Source organism: Dromaius novaehollandiae, chromosome 1 (assembly GCF_036370855.1).
Source record: "Dromaius novaehollandiae isolate bDroNov1 chromosome 1, bDroNov1.hap1, whole genome shotgun sequence".
NCBI lineage: Eukaryota > Metazoa > Chordata > Aves > Casuariiformes > Dromaiidae > Dromaius > Dromaius novaehollandiae.
The window spans coordinates 116,856,574-116,875,154 of record NC_088098.1 but is presented as its reverse complement, the minus strand read 5'-3'; the positions used below and the strand labels follow the sequence as shown (position 1 = coordinate 116,875,154).

Genomic DNA, 18,581 nt, shown 5'->3' with positions numbered 1-18,581 from the left:
CCTGATTTTAGTGGTGGGGAACGGGGCAGCCAGGCTCTGAAGGAGCTCCCTAACAGTACCCTGTCCCTAACTTCAAACCTGTCCTGCGACTGTTTAGAGCAGGGTTGGCTAATAACGAGCTATCAGTGTCCAGCACTGCCAGGGTGTTTTTGGGTGCTCTGGATGGAGGCACATCTGGGTGTCCTCTCCCTCAGAGCTGCTCCACCTGCCCAGCCATCCCACTAGCCCCCCCTTAGCCCTTTTTCCTCCTCCAAATCCTCCACATGGGTGCCTGGCTCCCCTGCCGGCTGCAGGTGACCTGCGGGGCTGCTGGTCCCCCAGGGCTCAGGCCACTGCCTGCAAATGCTGCTAATGCCGCTGCCAAAGGCAGCCTAGGGCTGGCAGCGCACCTCTGTATTCGAGGGCCTGCCAAAAGCCACCGCTGAGCAAACTGTATCCTTCAGCCCTAAGTAAAAAATACTGCTTAGACAATGAGCCTCAGGCTTTGAACCGCGTGGAAGACAGTCCTTCAATTTTGGGATTCATGTAGTGCCATGGGTGTAATGTACGGGCCTCATGCATATGGGCAACAGCCACTTGGCTAGAAACTCTTTCAAATCAGTGTCAGAAAGCATGTAACGGGGCCCTAAACCACACAGGTTGTACTCAAGTCTTGGCTGCGTTAATAGAGGCATTAGTGATTGATCGGTTGTCTTAGTGTCAGTGTGTGTGTGTCTGCATGAGCTGGATAAAGCAGGCCCCTTGACGCTATTATATGGTCGAGGAAGTGTGGGACAACTGGAGAGGGAAGAGAAGGTGTAAGCCAACTTATGCATAGAGGAAGGAAAAGCAGGTGGAGCTCCTTAGGAACTAGATGAGCTGGGCCACTGGCTACAGAAATCTTTTGGGAAAGACAGAGCTGTTCAGAGAGAAGGATCACGTAGCGCCGGGTGGAGGGGATCACAGGGCACTGGCGATGGGAGCCTTGGGCAGCGATTGCTTGGGAACCGGGGCGCTACCAGAGGGCTGCAACTCTAAACAAGCCGTGTGAGGTGCATCGGGGATCCCAGCAGCGCTCGGAGCTGCCTCACTTTCGTACAAGCTGCCTGTGACGGCTTGCTCTTCCCGCAAGGGAGTCATACTGGCAGAAGAGAAATCAGTCAGCCACACCCCCAGGATTTTGTGAAATGAGTTTGAGCCATTAAAGCGTACTTAGCCTGGCACTTTACAATGGCTGTTTGCTGGCTTGGGCCCAACTTTGAGCTGGACTAGTAACCTCATTGAGACCGGCCCTGGATTCCAAATAACTCAGGCTTGTCCTTGGGAAAAATGTCTGCATTGAACTCCGTCTCCTTACCAGAAATGCTGGAGGAAATAAGGGCTGTTAAATCACTTCTGAGCAAATACACCAAGGAAACAGGAAAAAAATTACTAATCCTCTCTTTAATACATAGAATTTTTCCTTCAGAGTGGTAAAAGTAGATCAGAGAACTGTCGGTTTGGGAAAAAAAATATTTATCTTGCAGTTTTGCTCTCAGTAAGGCACTAACCTCTAAATAATAGCCTGGTTTCTACGGGTTGGCTGCCGCTTTGGTAGCTCCATCATCCAGAATGGACACCACCATTTTTGGCTGGATTGTGGGGAAACTGAAGGATTTGCACTGATGAAGTGAAGGAAACAACAGGGAAAGGCCCATCAGTAGGGCATGCTAGTATTATCTAGACTTGGTGAAGTGAAAGTCTGGTGGAAGAACTAGATCCAGAGTTTTATGAGGAAGTCAGCTTCAGACCCCAAAAACCCAAGGGGATTTACAGATAAAGAACGAGGATAGAAAATACACAGATTTTACTGAGCATAAGTATTAACAGCCAGCAAAATTTCGGGGGACAGATAGCCTCCAAAAATAGATCAGCTGGTGAGGAAGACTGTGGGCCTCAGGCCCTCGAGGAGAAAGGGGGTTTCAGCTGGGCTCACCATTTTTGGGGACAGCCGTGCTGGGCGCTGGGGGCTGGAGCAGGGCCCGGAGGGAAGGGACCAGCCCCTTGGCGTCCCCGGCCCCTACACGGAGCTGCACTGGTAGCCACTGCGGGGATCGCTAACAGTCAAACTGTTTTTCACTAATATGATCTATTAATAGGGGGAATCGATGGGATCTACATCAGTCCCCTCGGGGCTAAAGCACTCTCTTTCTAACCAGAAAAGTGAGTGGCACCTGCCACCACGAGTCGGGCGGCTCCTCTTCAGTGTTGTCCCACACCTCCTCAGGGGGACAACAAGGAAAATCCAGGTTCTTTCACCCTTAGGTCAACAATGAATTTCTTTTTCAGACCAAACCCTACTCAGCAGCGTTCTGCAGTGGCCCAGGCTATGAAAACTTCATATTTCAAATGGGAGTGAGTCAATCCCCAGCGGGAGCACGGCCACGCTTTTCCGTTGTGCTACGTGTTTCACGTGGCTCTGGCACAACCAGGATAAGCTTCCATGTGCCACAAATGATCTAAGCTTTTCACACAGCTCTGTAATCTGTCTTCCTGTCCCTCATAGCACGCTAACCGGGGTTAAGATTTTTCCAGTTAAGCATGGGGTTTTGGCTTAGTCATTTCAGCAAGTCCCCTTCCTCTTTTTTAAGTTTTCCCAAGCTTTGGTGTGACTTTGTATCCGTAGGAAATGACAAGTCATATCATTTTTTTTCTTTAAAAGTATTTCATACTACTTCACTGTACCTCGAAGCACAAGGTCTGAGCGGGAAGGCACAATGAACTCATGAAGAATTACCAACAGGAAGTGACATTTTTCCTCCTTTTGTTCAGTAAATTCCCTATGGACTGCAGTTAAAATATTGGAGACATTTCATTTAAAGGCAGGAAGGTCGTGTTCTCAGCTTAGATAATTTTCTGATTTAATTTTCTGTCTGACTGAACTAAACCAAACCTAATTAGTCTGAACAACTTTCAAGTGAAGATTGTGAACATTAAAAAAAAAAATCCTGTGAATATAGCCTTAAATCAAGTGTTGCCTCTAAAATATGCCTTAGTATCAGCAAAATAAACACAGCATTTCAATTAGAAGATATGCTCCTAATATATGTCAGCTTCAAGAGCCTTTGACAGAAACAGTCCATTTTATTATTACTTGTGTTTCACGGAGTTACATTGGTACCAAAAGTAATAACAGAACTGGCCGCAGGCAAATATTTTCTGATGGCCGACAGGTGATCTTTTCCTTAACATTAAGATCCTGAAGGTCTTGACTGCAGATTGCACTTTTCCCCTATATCCATTCGTCAGCGGTGCTTTATTTCATAGGGCCAGGCTTATCTGGTGACTGCACTCTTCAAAAGAGAAGCTGCAGACTCAGAGAAATCTTGTGAAATCTCTCCATGCACTGAAGAGTGCCTGACTTCAGGTACTGGTACATTATAAACAACAGGACTGCTGCTAGATAAACTCTCTCTCAAATCCTGTAGGGGACAGACCTGGTAAGAAAAACGACACTGGAAGTATAGTCCATTGAAATACAAGCACCTCCCACAGTCTTGGCATTTCATGATATTGGCTTGCTTTCACCAAAAATTCAGAAGAAAAGTGAAAGAAGGAAAGTGTGTTGTGTGGGGGAGAGTGCTAACACTGGTGAATAGATGCTGTTTTATTTTTTTTCTTTATTTTTCATATACCCGTATATATTTTTATGACTCTTCTGGTTCAAAATACAGCCAGATCTCCAAATCTGTCACGAAGCACAGCTTCCACTGTTCGCCCTGCCCTGGCAGGGCGCTCGCTCTGTAGCCTGCATTGCTGCCCGGGAGCCTGAGGGTGGGAGCCAGTTACCCACAATTTTCTTTGAAATACAGGGCATCATCTGCTCATAGCTGAATTTCCAGATTTCCTAGTCCAGAAAAGGTCCTTTTCCCATTCCCATTTCTTTTACATCTCTCTTCTAAGTCACCATGTCAACTGGACTCAAGCGAGCAGAATTTAAGCCCCTGGTAATCTGGATCACTATTACTGGAGGAACGGGATTTATTAGGGAAAAGTTGGGTTAAGGAAACAGCGGAAAAGCCTCAAAACCCTTCAGGTTCAATTTTATTTTTCCTGCTCACTCTATTAATAATACTCCCATTTCTCATCAATAGAGCACCATCCCATAGAACAGCACATTAATTAGTCAAACAAGTGCCACGTCCTAATGCAGATGTTTCAGCATGTTACACTTCTTAAAATTTTTTCTCCTATTTCAATACTCCTTAATCTGCATATGGCAATTAACCCCAAGTTACAGTGAAAAACCATCCATAACACAAATTAAAACTACGAAAGCTGGTAAAAGTTTTTTCACAGAATGATTTATAGACAGTCACAGGTTTGAAACTCTCCTTTTATTGCATATATTTCTTTTACTTTACAAATAATTATATGTACTGATACAAATGTTCCTTCACAGAAGGTACATTTTTTTTAAAAAAAAAAAAGGGCTAGCACGTCATCCAAAATAAGCCATTTATTGTTCATTAATATAAAATGTATTCATATTTCTAGGAGGTGTCATATCCAGGCCACTGTTCATCCAAATTTCTTGTATGATCTGTTCTCTGCGCTCTATCCTCTCAGCGAGGTCCGCAGCTTCTGTTGAGTTATAACCTGAGTAAGAAGGTCTGTAAAGTCCTGCTATCTCATCCAGAAAGTCTGAATCAGAAGAATCCTCCTCCTCCTCCTCCTCCTCATTTTCACTGTTCTCGTACGCTCCATCACTTTCTGGCACTAAGTGATCTTTCTTTCCGTGCAATTTCTGGAAGTCATTAGAGCATGACACACGGATCACCAAAGCACACAGCGTGAAGATTAAACCCACACAAACACTGGACACAAACAGTAGAGCGGCTCTTTCAGGGTGATCTGAAATTAGAAATCCAGTGCTTAAGCACTTTCCAAACTATGCCAAAGTCTAGCTCCAAAGAAGTCAGCTGTCATTTCCAAAGAGCGCTGCAATACACAGCCGCCACAGTGGGGTGGGTTTGTTTTTTTTTTTGGGGGGGGGGGCGCGACAAGACACCTATTCTGCCACGCACAGAAAGACTCTGCCCTTGGAAACCGAGCCCTGCCTTCGCCATTTCTTTAAATTACTGTGCAAAAAGCCCAGCCTCTCAATAGCATTATATAGTAATAGCATTATCCCATTTTTCTATTAGCAGTTTGCTGGCATCCTTAACCACCTACCAGGAATATACTGCCTTTTTCCAGCCATCCTGCCAAAGCGGGTCTTACCCGCAGGGCATGGGAAGGGAAAATGTATGCTCTGAGGAGTCACAGCAGCATCTCCAGGCCAGGCGCAGTGGGAGTATTTTTCTCTCTGCCATAACCTGCGATGACTTCGCACTATGGCGACAGGAGATATGGACCTGGAAATGTCCTTTCTTGACGGGACGCGAAACCAAAGCTGAGCTGCTTGGGCTGTTTATAAAGAGGCTGCTGCTGAGGGGTGCTGGGGCAGGGGGGAGCACTGTGTGGGGCAGCCAGTGCCACCAGCGGGACATGACAGCCTCGTGGTGCCTGCGGGGTACGGCCACCCGGCGCTGGCCGGCATCTTGGCTGATGCCTGTGGGCCCATGCTTGAAAACAGTGCGGTTCCTGCCATTTTCTAGAACAGCAGAAATCTCAGCTCCAGAACCGCTCCTTCACGTCAGCTTGTGCTCGTTTCCGAAATTCATGTGGAATTCTCCTGCGGTTTTAGAGATCTGGTGATCACGGATTTATTTGCCTAAACAGAATTTTATAATGTTGCTAAGTCTCAAAACCTGGTATGTCCCATACCGGCGATGGCTGTTCTTTTTTTTTTTTTTTTTTTTTTTTTTTAAATGCTCCTCAATGATCCTTCTATGTATGTAAACCAATGTTTCCAAAAATGGATGTCTCTAGCGCTGCTCCCAGATCAAGACCTGATTTTCAAAAATACTGAACATCCAACAGTCCCCATTTAAAATACTCATTTAAAATATCTTGGCTGCAGCCTCTGAAAGAATTTGGATCCTTCAAGATGGAAAATATTCTATAAATATCAATTATGCTATGATTGTCCTACCCACAAGACTGTGATTATATTGTAATAATGTATTTACTATAAATACAAGATTACCAGTTCCGAGTTTCATGATTTCAATAGTGACGTTCTGATCCTCCCCTCTCCCACTCCCTCCACAATGCAAAGACCTAACGAACCAAACAATTTCAGTCTCATTTTCTTACCTCTAATGTATGCAAATGTAGCCAAGGAGTTGCTAACGATAATTCCTTCTTTCTTCGGAAGTCTTGACTCCCTTGGGTCAAAGTCGCTATCTGTGACAACTGGGGAGGCAAAGCAACGTCAGCCACATGACTTTGCTGTAGGAACTTTGCAGAATGTTAGACCAGGCAATGGTTGGTATATAAAATAAATATTGAAATAAAAGAAATATTAAAATAAAAAAAATAAAAACTGAATCAAAAGGATAGATAAAATACTGAAAATACTGCATACCTAGAAAATGGCAAAATTATTAAAGAATCTACTACCAAGTGAAACCCCTTGCCAACTCCATTAGGCCCTCTGAAATAATTTACTTCATTAAGCTTCACAGCTAACAAAAACAGACTCCCTAGCCCAGTCACTGCAGTACATTCCAGATAGTGATGATGGTGATATATATTAGCCATATATTCATTTTCTCTGCCTTTAAGAAGAGTACGTATTGGTATAACCCTTAAAAGGCTCTTCAGTGTGAAAGCACTGCAATTTCACTTGTACTCTTCCCACCTTTTGAGAAAAGTTAACAAATAATAGCGCATTGATTATGGATAGCCTGATATTAGTGTCCCCTTCAGTCAAAACACAGTGCACCCAAACTCTTCTTTGGAGTAATACATAAGCTGACTTAAGTAAAAGCTTAAAAGCTTCACAGTTCCTTGCATATGCTGTAAGACATATATGGCAGACAGTAGTGCTTTACATGAGGTCTTCCCTGTATGTCCCCCTTATTATTTGTCTCTCCATCATCCCTGGAAGTCTTAACCAGGGATTAAGATCCCACTGAAGGTATTGCATGCATTTTCAATAATGTCTATGGCCTACGTATGATGTATAAGGAGGAGATGCTCTGTTCCAAAAATCTTCAGCTCTGCATCTGATCACATTAACTGATTTTTTAACCAAGAACAAACAGTTGAAAGCAAAACATTTCTCTACGCTTCTTCCACGGGTGCACAGGAGCTCTGGCAGGGATTTCACTGTGTGCCGCAGTACAGTCCTTTTCAGCTGTGTCTATGGTGGCAGGTGTCCCTGAGCAGCTCCTGCTGAAGGGGAGAGCGCTCCTCACCAGGAACAGGCACTGGGAAAATCTTGCAGTCTGTCCTCCAGCAAATGCACCCATCGTTGCTACTGGAGTTTAATCTGAGAGAAGGATCCCCAGGCCCTTGGTCTGCAATGACTTTCTTGCCGTGCAACCCTGACTGCACATCCAGATGGGTCCTTCACTTCGCAGCCTTGCTGTGACAGCAGGGCTGCGGCGGTATGGACCCCATCCTGTTCCCTGTCTGCCTGTTGAGGTAAAGAGCAGCAATTGCAGCACTTGATCCCTTATCCCACCTCCACCTCTCTCAGACCAAGCTCTGCTGTGACAAAATGTCAGTTAAAGGCAAAGGATGGAAGTAAACCATTCTTTCGTAAACCATGCCGTACTTACCTTCATTCTGTTTCACAGAGGGCTTGCTATCAGTGACCAGTGGGTCGACGGCTGTAAGGATAAATTTAGGAACTAAAAAGGAGAAAGACAAATTGGGTACTGTTAGTTCTGGAAACCAGAGCCCCAGTTAATCACCAGTCCCACCATGGGCACGTTTCACCCTGGGTGTTTGCGATGGTGGCATCCCAGGGCCAGGCAGCTGGGCTCCGCTGCGCAGGTCCAGAGCAGGGGGCTTCGCTGGGACCCGGGGCGAGCAAGTGCGGCCCCGTCTGCAGCCCAGCTGGTGCGTGGACCTCGCCTGGGCGCTGCAGCCAGGCCGAGTGGCTTCGTGGCCCTGAAATGCTCCCTCGCCCGCTCGGGCTGGGAGTGCTTGCAGAGGCAGTGTGCGGTGGACCCCCAGGGCAGCACCGGGTTTCTTAGCTGCCTCGTACCCGTTCGGGCTGCTGCCTGCTGGGCTACCTTGACTTTTACTAACCCGGTTACACTCTAACCCTGACAAATGCCCCCAAACCCGGACCCTTGGGGCCATATGCACATGCCAATAGAGTCAAGCAGAGCCCCATGCACACGGAAGTCAGCGGACCATCCCCACTGTGACCGTTCAGGGTCAGCATGGGCAGGCAGGCCTGGGATGGGAAGCGGCAGGATAATTCACTGTGATTTTCAGAGAAATGTTTAAAATCTTGTGCGACATGCTTTGCAAACCCTCCAAAATGAAGAGCTCTGGAGAAGGACGGTGCTCTGGGCTGGAGGAGCTGTACTGGGTGGCAGTGGGCTGGACAGCTTTTCATTTAATTAATTTTTTACCCTCAAGAAGCTTTTACACTCCTTTTAAAAGGATTAAAGAGAACCAAAAGAAGGAACAACATGTACATGTTCAGAGTTTGCATATTCTGTGTTAGAAGAATGGGTCCTTCAGATATTCAGATCTTGGCATCTCTTCTCTGTATTATATGAAGGCAGACTGATTGATTTTCAGACCAATGTGAGGCAAAAGAAAAGGAAGAAATTTCAAGTATGAAGCTCACCTCTATCCCACATACAAATGTTTGCCAATAAACAGTGTTAAAAAAAGTTGAACTGAACAGAAGAGATTGAAGTTTGAGGCTTAGCATAGTTTTACTTTGAAAAATAACTAAAAATAGCACTTTTTTCTGAGCAGAACTTTTCTTTGTGTGTGGGCTCAAAGTCATAGCTGTTTCCTTTCCTGACAAAGGATTTTTTTAAGGACTTTTTACTCCTGTTGGCAATACAAAGCCAACACAGATAGGGGAGAGTGAGCTAATTCGTATTTTGGCTTGCACATCATCATAATTCTTAGCTGTGTTGCAGTGGCAGATTTTTTTTTGGCAGTGCACAAGGCAGAAAGTGAACAGATTTTGTTGTTTCCAGACTGCCTTCTGAAGGTGCAGGCCTGGCTGTTACGAACGATACACTGTACTTGTGAAATGAGAGATTTAAAGTAACTGGAAGACAGTGAACAAGGAGTCCATGGTACTGCTTTTAGAAAGCCGCATCCTGTTGAGCAGTAAGGGCCTGATCCCCAAAAACATCTCCTTAAGCCTCCCCTTATGCAGCATGGTATAGGAGACATGTTTCATTGTGGGCATATGGTTAACTGCTTTGCTGCTCAGAGGCCTGAAGTGTGAAGTTTGTAAGAGGTATGGGGATCACAGAAGGTACGCAAGCATAAGTGAACTACTGCTGGAGGAAGCATACTTGGACGAGCTGGCCGGGACTGTGGTCTTGTCCAGTCTTAGTGCCTGGCGCGCTCACGTCCAGCTCCTACAGCTCACGGATTTGCGGCCCTGCAGAATCTCTCCCGCTCTACGTCTCCACACCACAGCTGCCAGCCCCAGTGGGATCGAGGACAGCGGGGGAGCACTTTCTCTCTGCACCAGCCCTATCCTCATGCACCCTACCTGGGAGGACGCACTGTTCACAGCACTGCTGCGTGAGCCAATGCTCCCATCCTGTGGCCTGGTGCCTAGGCTGGGCCTCCTTCACGTGAGCTGGTGCTGGTCCTGCTCCCCCTTCTCGGGGGGAGCTTCCTAGGGCTTTGGTTCCTACAGGGTTGAATCCCTTCCCCATGGCTTCCCATTGGGTTTGAATGGCTCCGTAATTTGCCTGCATATTGTAGGGGGATCTTTAATTCAAAATGACATGAACAGAAAAAGCCCTTGACTGCTTGCATTATTAATTTTTGTTATGGCTTCATTTCAGATGCACCTCACTTGAGGACTTTAATCAAGATAGGTTGTATCAGGTCACTGAACAGAATAACTGATACCAGTACAAGGAATTTTTTATCAAGATAACTGCATCTATATTAGAGCTTGTGCCAGAGTTACTATGTCAAGTAGGGCAGGAGCCAGTAACCTTCCGCAAGCTGTCAAAGGCAGCGCGCTGACAGATTTTGAACGGCATCCAGGAAGTACAGCCACAGCTCTGGGAGTGGGGAGCTGCGTTTCCTCGGAGAGGCTCCTGCATTCCAGCCTCAGCATGATACAGGAGATGTTACCCTGGGCGGACATGAGATGACACTGAGAAGGTCATCTGGGGCACTGCAACTGTGAGAAACCAGCCTTTCCTGGCTCCTTCTAAGTTTTCACTAGCAGGAATTAACTTGAAAACGAAAAATGGCACACTAGCCAGAAAAGAAAAAAGCCTGGCACACTAGCCCTAAAAGGTTGCTGACCTCTGAGGTAGGGAGTGTGATTTTTTCACATTCCAGACTATGATGGAAATTCTTCAAGTACAGCACAGCCCTAGGAAGATGTGATCTGGTCAGTTGTGTTCCTGTCACTTCAGAGGAAAGCCTATTTACCCTAGCTTCCAGGGAAGCATCAGGTTAGCAGGAACCTTCTAGTGAGGGGAAAGAATGTAAAATGTCACTCTGGGATATTCCCAAACTTTTTGCATGCTCACTAGATGATCTGTAAAATATTCAGACTTGCAAATCATTGGTTAATGCCTCAAATTGCTATTGTAAGTTATTATAGCAAAGAGGAAACCGCACAATAACATTGTGTATTAGTGTGGAGACGGGTCTCCTGTTCTCTTCAACGATTATCACACTGCCTCTCACCTGACAACCAACACATGGGGAGATTGAAAAAAAATTCTCTTATGTCAGCAAGGAAACAGCTGGGGTTCATTTTCCTCTGATCTTCAGGTACACAACAATCTGATAAACAGTCCTACAATGCTGTTCCCAAAGGCACTTCTCAGAAAGCCCATACCCTTTGACCACTACTCACTAGAGATACAGTGTAAGGACTCCATGATATGTCCCCGTGGAGTGACTGCTGTGATTCCCTACAGACCGGAGGGAGACAGTGCCTGTCCAGAAAGGAGCAGGGCTGGCAGCTTTCCAAGCAGTCCAAGCAGTAACTTCATGAAAATTTGCAACCACATGTCCTGTGGTTGAAGTAGGGACATATGAGAGTCAATCACCTCTGACCTTCACACCTCACCTCCATCCCACAGCTAGCCAAAAGCAGAAAGCAGAGGCTGGGGAAATCTGTTCAGGTCTTCAGCTAAAGAAATGCGTAGCCATTCCTAAAAGTAGGCAATACCTTAAAAAGCATGGCATTAAAGTTCTGCAATCATTTTTCTCTCATCTTCATCATATTATACTTTGCAGTCCCATAACCCTGAGTTCTGCCTTCCCATGATGTAAACATATCAAGCAATGGTAAAGTATATGAAAAGTTTTTCCCTCTTCCCTGAGGAATGAACTGTACTAGGCTTCAGTCTTGCAAGGGATGTATAATCTCAAACCTTCACCTTCAGTGAGACTTTACCTATGAGAAAGGAAATCTCTCTGCAAGGCTGAAGGCTGTAGGTATGCTCAGGTGAATCAGATTTCAGGACAGGGCCCTATACACAGTGCTTCAATTATGCTGGCGTGCTTTACCTGGGCTGACACCTCTCCTTAGGTGTCTGCCATTTGGCATTGTTCTGCTCTGCCAGTAGGATAAGTGCTGTAAAATGATCATGCATTTGCTCTTACCACACGCGTAGCTGACGTTAAGGTATTTTTTCACTCCAGGTAGGCATGGACTTCCAAAATCCTGGCTAGTGACAATAATTTTGCATCTCTGTTTCCCATAACACCTTTTTGATAAAACTTCTAAGGCTGTGTAAGATAAACAGTCTGAAAAAAAATACAATTAAATATAAAACACTGATGGTATCAGAAAACTAGCTGCTACGTGCACAACTAGAGATACAAATCTGCTATCAATTTCAGGTATATGTTTGCCTGGGCAAGATTTCAGAATTAGGTCTTAGGATTTGTCTGTGCAAGGAAGTCGGGTGCAATGATAATGTGAACTTGCAGCAAACTAACTACCTTGCGCTGACTTCCACATGCATGTTAAGGTTGTAGTAAGATCCATCTCAATTTAAAAATGAGGTGCCCAGTATAAGTCATCTATTTTCCCTTCTTGGTGACTTGGGAAAAAAAAAAAGTACACCCAGACAGCTCTTTATCTATCCCATCTTCAAGTGGGCGTGCAAATAAGGGGAGATGTAGTGTTGTTTGCAGGTATCTCTCTCTCCCTGGGTTATCAAGATGATTCGACTGGAAGTTTGGTGAGATCAATTTTTGTGTGTCACAGTAGCTAGGGATACAGTGAAGGAGACAGTGTATGTTACAGTATTAAAGTTAGCTTTTGATTCACTACGCCTGACGCTGGCAGGAACCATTCTGCCCTGGCAAAGAAATCAAAAAGAGGCTCAGCTTTTAACCAGGCTATCATTCGACTTCTTCCTCCCATACCAAATTTAACACTGTCAACTCGTAAGGTTGCTACCACCAGCCATGCCTATGCACCTAAAGCAACTTCAAAGGCATCTGCACTGCACTGTATTCATGCCCTAGTTATATGAGGTAACTCACTTTACTTTCAAAGCAACCTACACTATCTTTTACTTGTTGCATGCTAAGAACATCCATATGGCTGAATTTTTCCCTGTGGACAGAGCATTAAGCATGTGCAGTGTATGAAAACTGGCCTGGCTGAAATCTACACTTGCCTTTCAGTTGCTTGGATTTGCAATTTTTTAATTCAAGATATATGCCTTATACCACAATTAAAAAAAACCCTCTAAATAAGCAGTATTTTACATCAAAGCTGAAATTATCTGAAGGGGAAAGTTTGTGTGTCAGACCACCTTTACAAATCTCCTTTACAAAAGAAAGAATGTTTCTATATTTGATTAATTTCTCAGTATCCACATGCGCTAAACCCTGATCCACAAAGCAAAAACACCTGTTAGCTTTGGTTTTTAAACAGAAAGTGTGCCAAAATCACAAGTCTGTACTAAGTAGTATTTTTCTGAGCCTCTCTGGTCCCAGTCAGTGTTACCTCAGTTGTTTTGTGGATTTCTATGGATGATGGATATTTCTCATTCTAGTGTTCCCAGGTGGAGACTTTCTAGAAGTTGAAAACATATTTCTCTTGGCACTGAAACAGTCCTTCTTCCTGTAATAAAGTTCAGACAAGGATGGCTCCTTGTCATCTTTTTCCAACTGCTTGAGCTCATTTGTGCTACTTCAGAAGAAGGAGAAACAGTGTTCAGAAAGGTTTCTCAAATCAGTCTTGTTTGAAAAGAAAGTGGAGATTTGAGACTGGCGTTCTTGACAAGGAAGATTCACCTTTAATACGTGAAAATGGGAAAGATTTGTGATTTTTAGAGTTAATCCCTTGACACCAGCTAAATATCTGTGAATAAGTCATATACCTAAGTAGAGACATCAGGAGATACTGTGCTGATTTCTTTGTTTGAGAAAGAAATCGCGGGTTACCTTAGGATATGGATTTTTGGGAGAACAACTCTTGCTTTGGCTTTTTGGAGACCTAGAAACCTAATGCCTGTGTGTCCTGAGAGACTGCTGGGCACTCAAGGCTGGCTGAAAACATCAGAGTTGTGATTAAATAACTCAGCTGTTAGCTGAGCTAGTCTAGCTGTCAGCTATTCTCTTAGATGACTAAGAATATATTTGGGTGGACAGTTTAGGGAACCAATAGCCTATTTTGGCAAGTATAAAAACAATTGAAGCATATCAGAAGGAACTATCAGATGATTCATATATGAATGGATTGGGAGCACAACAGCAATCTGGCAAACTGAATTATGTTTTCTACAACCTTTCTTGCTCTTGGAGCTATTCAGCGTCTTATGTAACAGCAGGCTGTTGCCCTGATGGTTTTCTACAAATTCAGTGATACAGTGAGTACATGTTTTATTTTGCCTTTTTGCCCATTTTGCTGTGGGACTTAATAGCTCCTTATCATCTATATACATGCTGGATCTGGCAACTCTATCTGAGGAGCCAGTCCTGGGAATGTGTCATGTGCCTGCAGGCTCTTGGCAGGCCACTTTTTGGAGAACTTTCCAAGCCCTGCCTGGTGTCATGGCTATGCAAACGTAAACCAAGGCTTGCTTGCTTTTGCAGGACAGCACAGTTGTTAATTGGAATGACCTATAACAAAAAACTCCCATATTTAATGGCTACCTGTGGTCTATCAAGTATTTGGCCTTTGGTGATTTGGTCAAAAACTATTTTAACTTTTTTCTCTCTGATTTATGCTCTTGCAGCAGCTACAATGCTGGCTGAGCAATGAGCTCAGCTCGGAGGAATTCTGTGTGCTTAGTACTGAAAGCCACTTTTTCAAGAGTTGTAGCTTTGTCTGTCCAGTCTCCCACAAGCAGACACCACAGAAGCATATCTACAGAGAAGTCAGCTGTAGGGACACTCAAGCCAGGTTCAGCCAAGCTTGCTTGGGGTCTAGTAACAAAGCAGCCGCAGCAGCGCAATGCTCACACTAGGAATAGCTTATCCTCCTTCTGGTCAAACACCCTACCGCTGTGTCTAGATGAGAAGATTCAGTCAGTGCTTAATTCTGAGTAAATGAATAGTTCCACTGAACAGTCCTTAACAAGTCACAAATCAGGAGATGAACATAAATATGTAATACGTCTTCTTCCTGAGTGTCTAAGTAACACTTGAACTAAGCTTACATTTATGGGGCTTGCTAAATTGGAATCGTATGTTTGAAATAAACTACTTCTTGAATAGCACTTTCCTGGCATGCTAGAACGCTGGGGTCATCCACCAGCAGTGGTAGAAAAGGCAGCAATGTATGGCTGGGAAAACACTTAATTCTTCAAACCTTCCTGTCAAAGTTGCCTGTTACATACCAATAGTGTTGGCGGATTTTTTGAAGTGGACACTTATATGGGTGGCACAGAGATAGAGGTGACAATAAGAGGTTTTTAACACAGTAAGAAACTATCAAATCTGACTGCAGCTATTTAAGAGCAGGAAGCCTTGTTTCTGGAGGAAAGGCTCTTTCAGCTCCCTAATTAGCTGTGTTCAGGAAAGTTTTGGCAAGCAAATGACATGCCATAAATCATGTAGCCTTTAATGAGGAGCAATTTGTCTTCTGATTTCTTAAAGTTACTCTCAATTCAGACATTAGGAGTGTTCCTTCCCTTTCTTTCCATCCTACCATCCAAGACCTGCAGGTGATGGAATAGCCAGAGCCGGCCTGAGCAATTTGTGCCAAGCTTTGGCAACAACATCCTGTCACACCCTCTCCAACCATTACTAATTGCTGTCTTTTGCCACATCACTATGCACTGGGCAGGCCTCAAGACACTGCAAGTAGGGGATGCACCTTAAATGTAGATCTATATTACATAAAAAGAAACACGTCTCTGAAGGACTTGGGGGCTCAAGCGAGGAACTCCTACCACACTTTTCATTCCAACGCTAGAGCCCAGCTGCACATTGCTTTCATCCCCAACTGCTGGCTTGCAGTGCTTTATGTTTTCTGGGCTGTGTCTACCCGCAAAAGAATAAGGAGCTTGCTTTAAAAATCAAGTGAAAGCAAAGATTTCACACTACCAAATCAGGATGGCTTGTGCTTTGTGGAGCCGAAATACCAGCTCTGGGGATAAGAACTGACAGGGGGAAACTACGGAGTTCTGGAGCACACTAAGGCTGCAAACTCCTAAAGAAAGTTACTGTAATAATATGGTAATTTATGCAAGAGCATGGTACAGAGGGTCCTGCCTATGCATCAGAAAAAGGCCATTTGAACTTCTAATTCTCACAAAAACACACAATATGATGCGTTTATGAAAAATGTTGCAGATACCTTTATATTCCAGGGCCAAGCACTGTCAGTACACAAGGTAGTAGGATATGCTAAAGGTACTACTTATTCTCAGAACAGGCCATTTCATGGCAGTGACTACAGTACCAAGGCTTTCTGAAAAGCTGTACCCTCTCTCTCCCTCTCATAGTGTAGCAGCAGTTCTTGTGCTTGTCGCAAGGCTCTTGTAGTCTGCATGAGATTAGCCCATTATTTGGGTTTGTTTAAAAGTGGGTCTGAGTTCGGAATTCAGTCTGTAAGTATTTGGCGCAAAACCCTCACAACCTTTCTCTCCTTCTTGCATGTGCATACGCACAGACTAAGAGATTTATCTGCCAGCACAAATATAGAAGACAAGACACAAACAGAATTCCACACTTGGTGACAGCAGGAAACAAAGTCTCCCTGCTCAAATGCTTCTGGCTTTGTTTTGTACAATTCAGGCCTATATGTACACAGATAAGTTAAAGGAGTTTCTTATTTTATTTTAAACTAAAGTGCCAAGAATACTTTTCCAATCAATTCAAAAATCTAAGCAAGAAAAACCTACACATAATAAAATCCTAAACTGATAGTAAAGGAAACATTAATGGACAAAGCGGTATGTGTCTGAACTTGCAGATAACTTCAAATAGCTGCTCAGCAGTGTGTGACCTTCCCCAGTCACCTCAACAGAACATTAACTGGTCTCTAAAAATGAAGGCTGCTTTCTGCCTCTCTTCAAATATTTACTTCTCAACCTGTGACTGCTTCAATCCTTCTCTTTTGGGGCTAAGTTGTCTTGGCAAGAGCTTTTGGAGTTGGGGCGTGCAATGACTCCTGGCAGCACCTCATAGGGTGCAAAACATCTACCAAGTTTCCCAGTTTGCTCAGATGACATGGCCAGGGAACTTCTCATACCTGGTCTGCAAAATTGAACGATTTTGTCCTCACCTTTGCACCCACAAAGTTCACTTCACCATTGTAAGCAAGTGGCTCCCTGTGGACTATTCTCCCAACCCCAAAGTGAGATGGCACTACTGGCAAAAGCTGCAAAGGAAGATATGAACCTTCCCCATGTCCCTGAGCATGGGTACCACTACCGAAAATTGGCTCTGCATCTACCCCACTCATGCTATCCCACTGTGTGGTCCCACTGCCTCCTCCCCCCACAGCACAGCCTGCCCTGCTCTTCCACAGTGCCCCTGAAGAAGAGGTCCTGTGCTGCATTACTAACAAAACTCATCTGCAGCCTCAGGTCTTCTCCACTCGGCAGTTTGCCTCTTGCAGAACTGCCCACATGGCTTGTGTTTGAAATCAGCCCTTTAGTTAGCTAGTAAATATATGGTAGGTAGACGATGCTCAGGAATAGAAGGGTAAACCTACTGACCCTGGGCCAGCAAAGCCTGTAATCTGGAAAGGACTTAGTCACATTCTCTTCAGCAGCTCTGAACTAGCAATTCTTGCTTTTTCCCCTCACAGAGGACTGGGATCAGGGTTTCTGTTCATCTACTAATTGCTCCTTGAAGTGCCTGTATTTCAATGATGTCTAGTGTTTCCTAGATTCTGACTGCCTTACATGGTTTGTGATTTATGGCACTTAAAAGTCTATAGTTAGCATGACTCTAATAACTTCAGTGTATAAGTATTTCCAGATCTGCCTGTAGTGGTACCTTTACTTCAGTCACATCTGCTCTCAGGAGAGCTACACATGGGACTGGCTGTCCATGTATATATACATACGGGAGTATATATCTCTTGGTACAAAAAAGAAGCCAAAAGCTTTTCAATCACCATTAGTGAACAAGAGATGTAGACCCCTTGGAGCTTTCAGAACATTGATACTAAAAAAAAGATCATGATATCACAAGATCCTGTTATATAACAAAATCATGGTACCTTGTTGGGTTGGAAGGCATCTACAGGATTTTTAAAATCTCTCTTTCAATCTCTCTTTCTTGCCTTGCTATCACCCCTTCTTCTTAGCCTGATGTCATCTCACAGGAAAGAGGGGATGGAGTCAAAATCAAACCCCAGGGTGCTTCATGCCGTGGTGAAAGCTGTGATGAAAGTGTCTGAGTTCTCCCCCATCTCTCGACCTCCCTAGAGTGTGGGACCCCACTTTCCAGCACAATCCCCTCTTTTACCTGGTCCCATTTTAGGGAGAACTGAAGTTACACAACTCAGGGCTCTGTTGGTCATTAATGCTTGGGGAAGTGCATGTCTGACCAGCCGATGCACATCCAGGTAAAATTTCTGGGAATCACATTCTAGTTTGCATGTTTCAGCTAGAGAGTACCTACTACCAAGCCTTCTTTCAAGTACTTTCATGTATTAACACGAGTAATTTATGATTTGAGGAGTGTTTGTTGACCTGAATCTTCCTTGCATTCTCTATGGTAACCTGTGTTTTGGCAAGATCCTTTATTTTCTTTTAGCCAATAAATCTCCTGTTTCCTCATGTACATGTTACTACAAATGTAAAAGAGAAAACAGTACGTCAGAAAAGATAATAAGTTACACAGGAACAAACGGCTACAAGCTCCTACTTTGGTGGAGATCTACTGGGTACAGTGGATACCTCTATGCAGAACCATCTGTTACAAAAACTGTACTCAAAAAATTCTCATTTTTCTTGTCAATTTTTTTGTAATATTAGTGCAACAGGGAAATTGCTTTCTATAATTTCTGTACCATTTTAACAGTACTGGTGATTTGAATAGCTGCAGAAGCAGGCCAC

At 44.3% G+C, this 18,581-nt stretch overlaps 1 protein-coding gene across 2 annotated transcripts in view; it reads right to left on the bottom strand.

Annotated features, from left to right (window-relative positions):
- Positions 1–4,336: 4,336 nt before the first annotated feature.
- EVA1C (eva-1 homolog C) overlaps positions 4,337–18,581 on the bottom strand; it is a 40,845-nt gene continuing 26,600 nt past the window's right edge. For both annotated transcript variants that reach the window (XM_026103618.2, XM_064524212.1), the window contains 4 exons: positions 11,707–11,850; positions 7,692–7,763; positions 6,220–6,318; positions 4,337–4,872 (listed from right to left, as the gene is read on the bottom strand). In XM_026103618.2, coding sequence (XP_025959403.2) covers positions 4,478–4,872; positions 6,220–6,318; positions 7,692–7,763; positions 11,707–11,850 — 710 coding nt within the window. In that variant the 3' untranslated portion in view covers positions 4,337–4,477. The remainder of the gene's footprint in view (positions 4,873–6,219; positions 6,319–7,691; positions 7,764–11,706; positions 11,851–18,581) is intronic.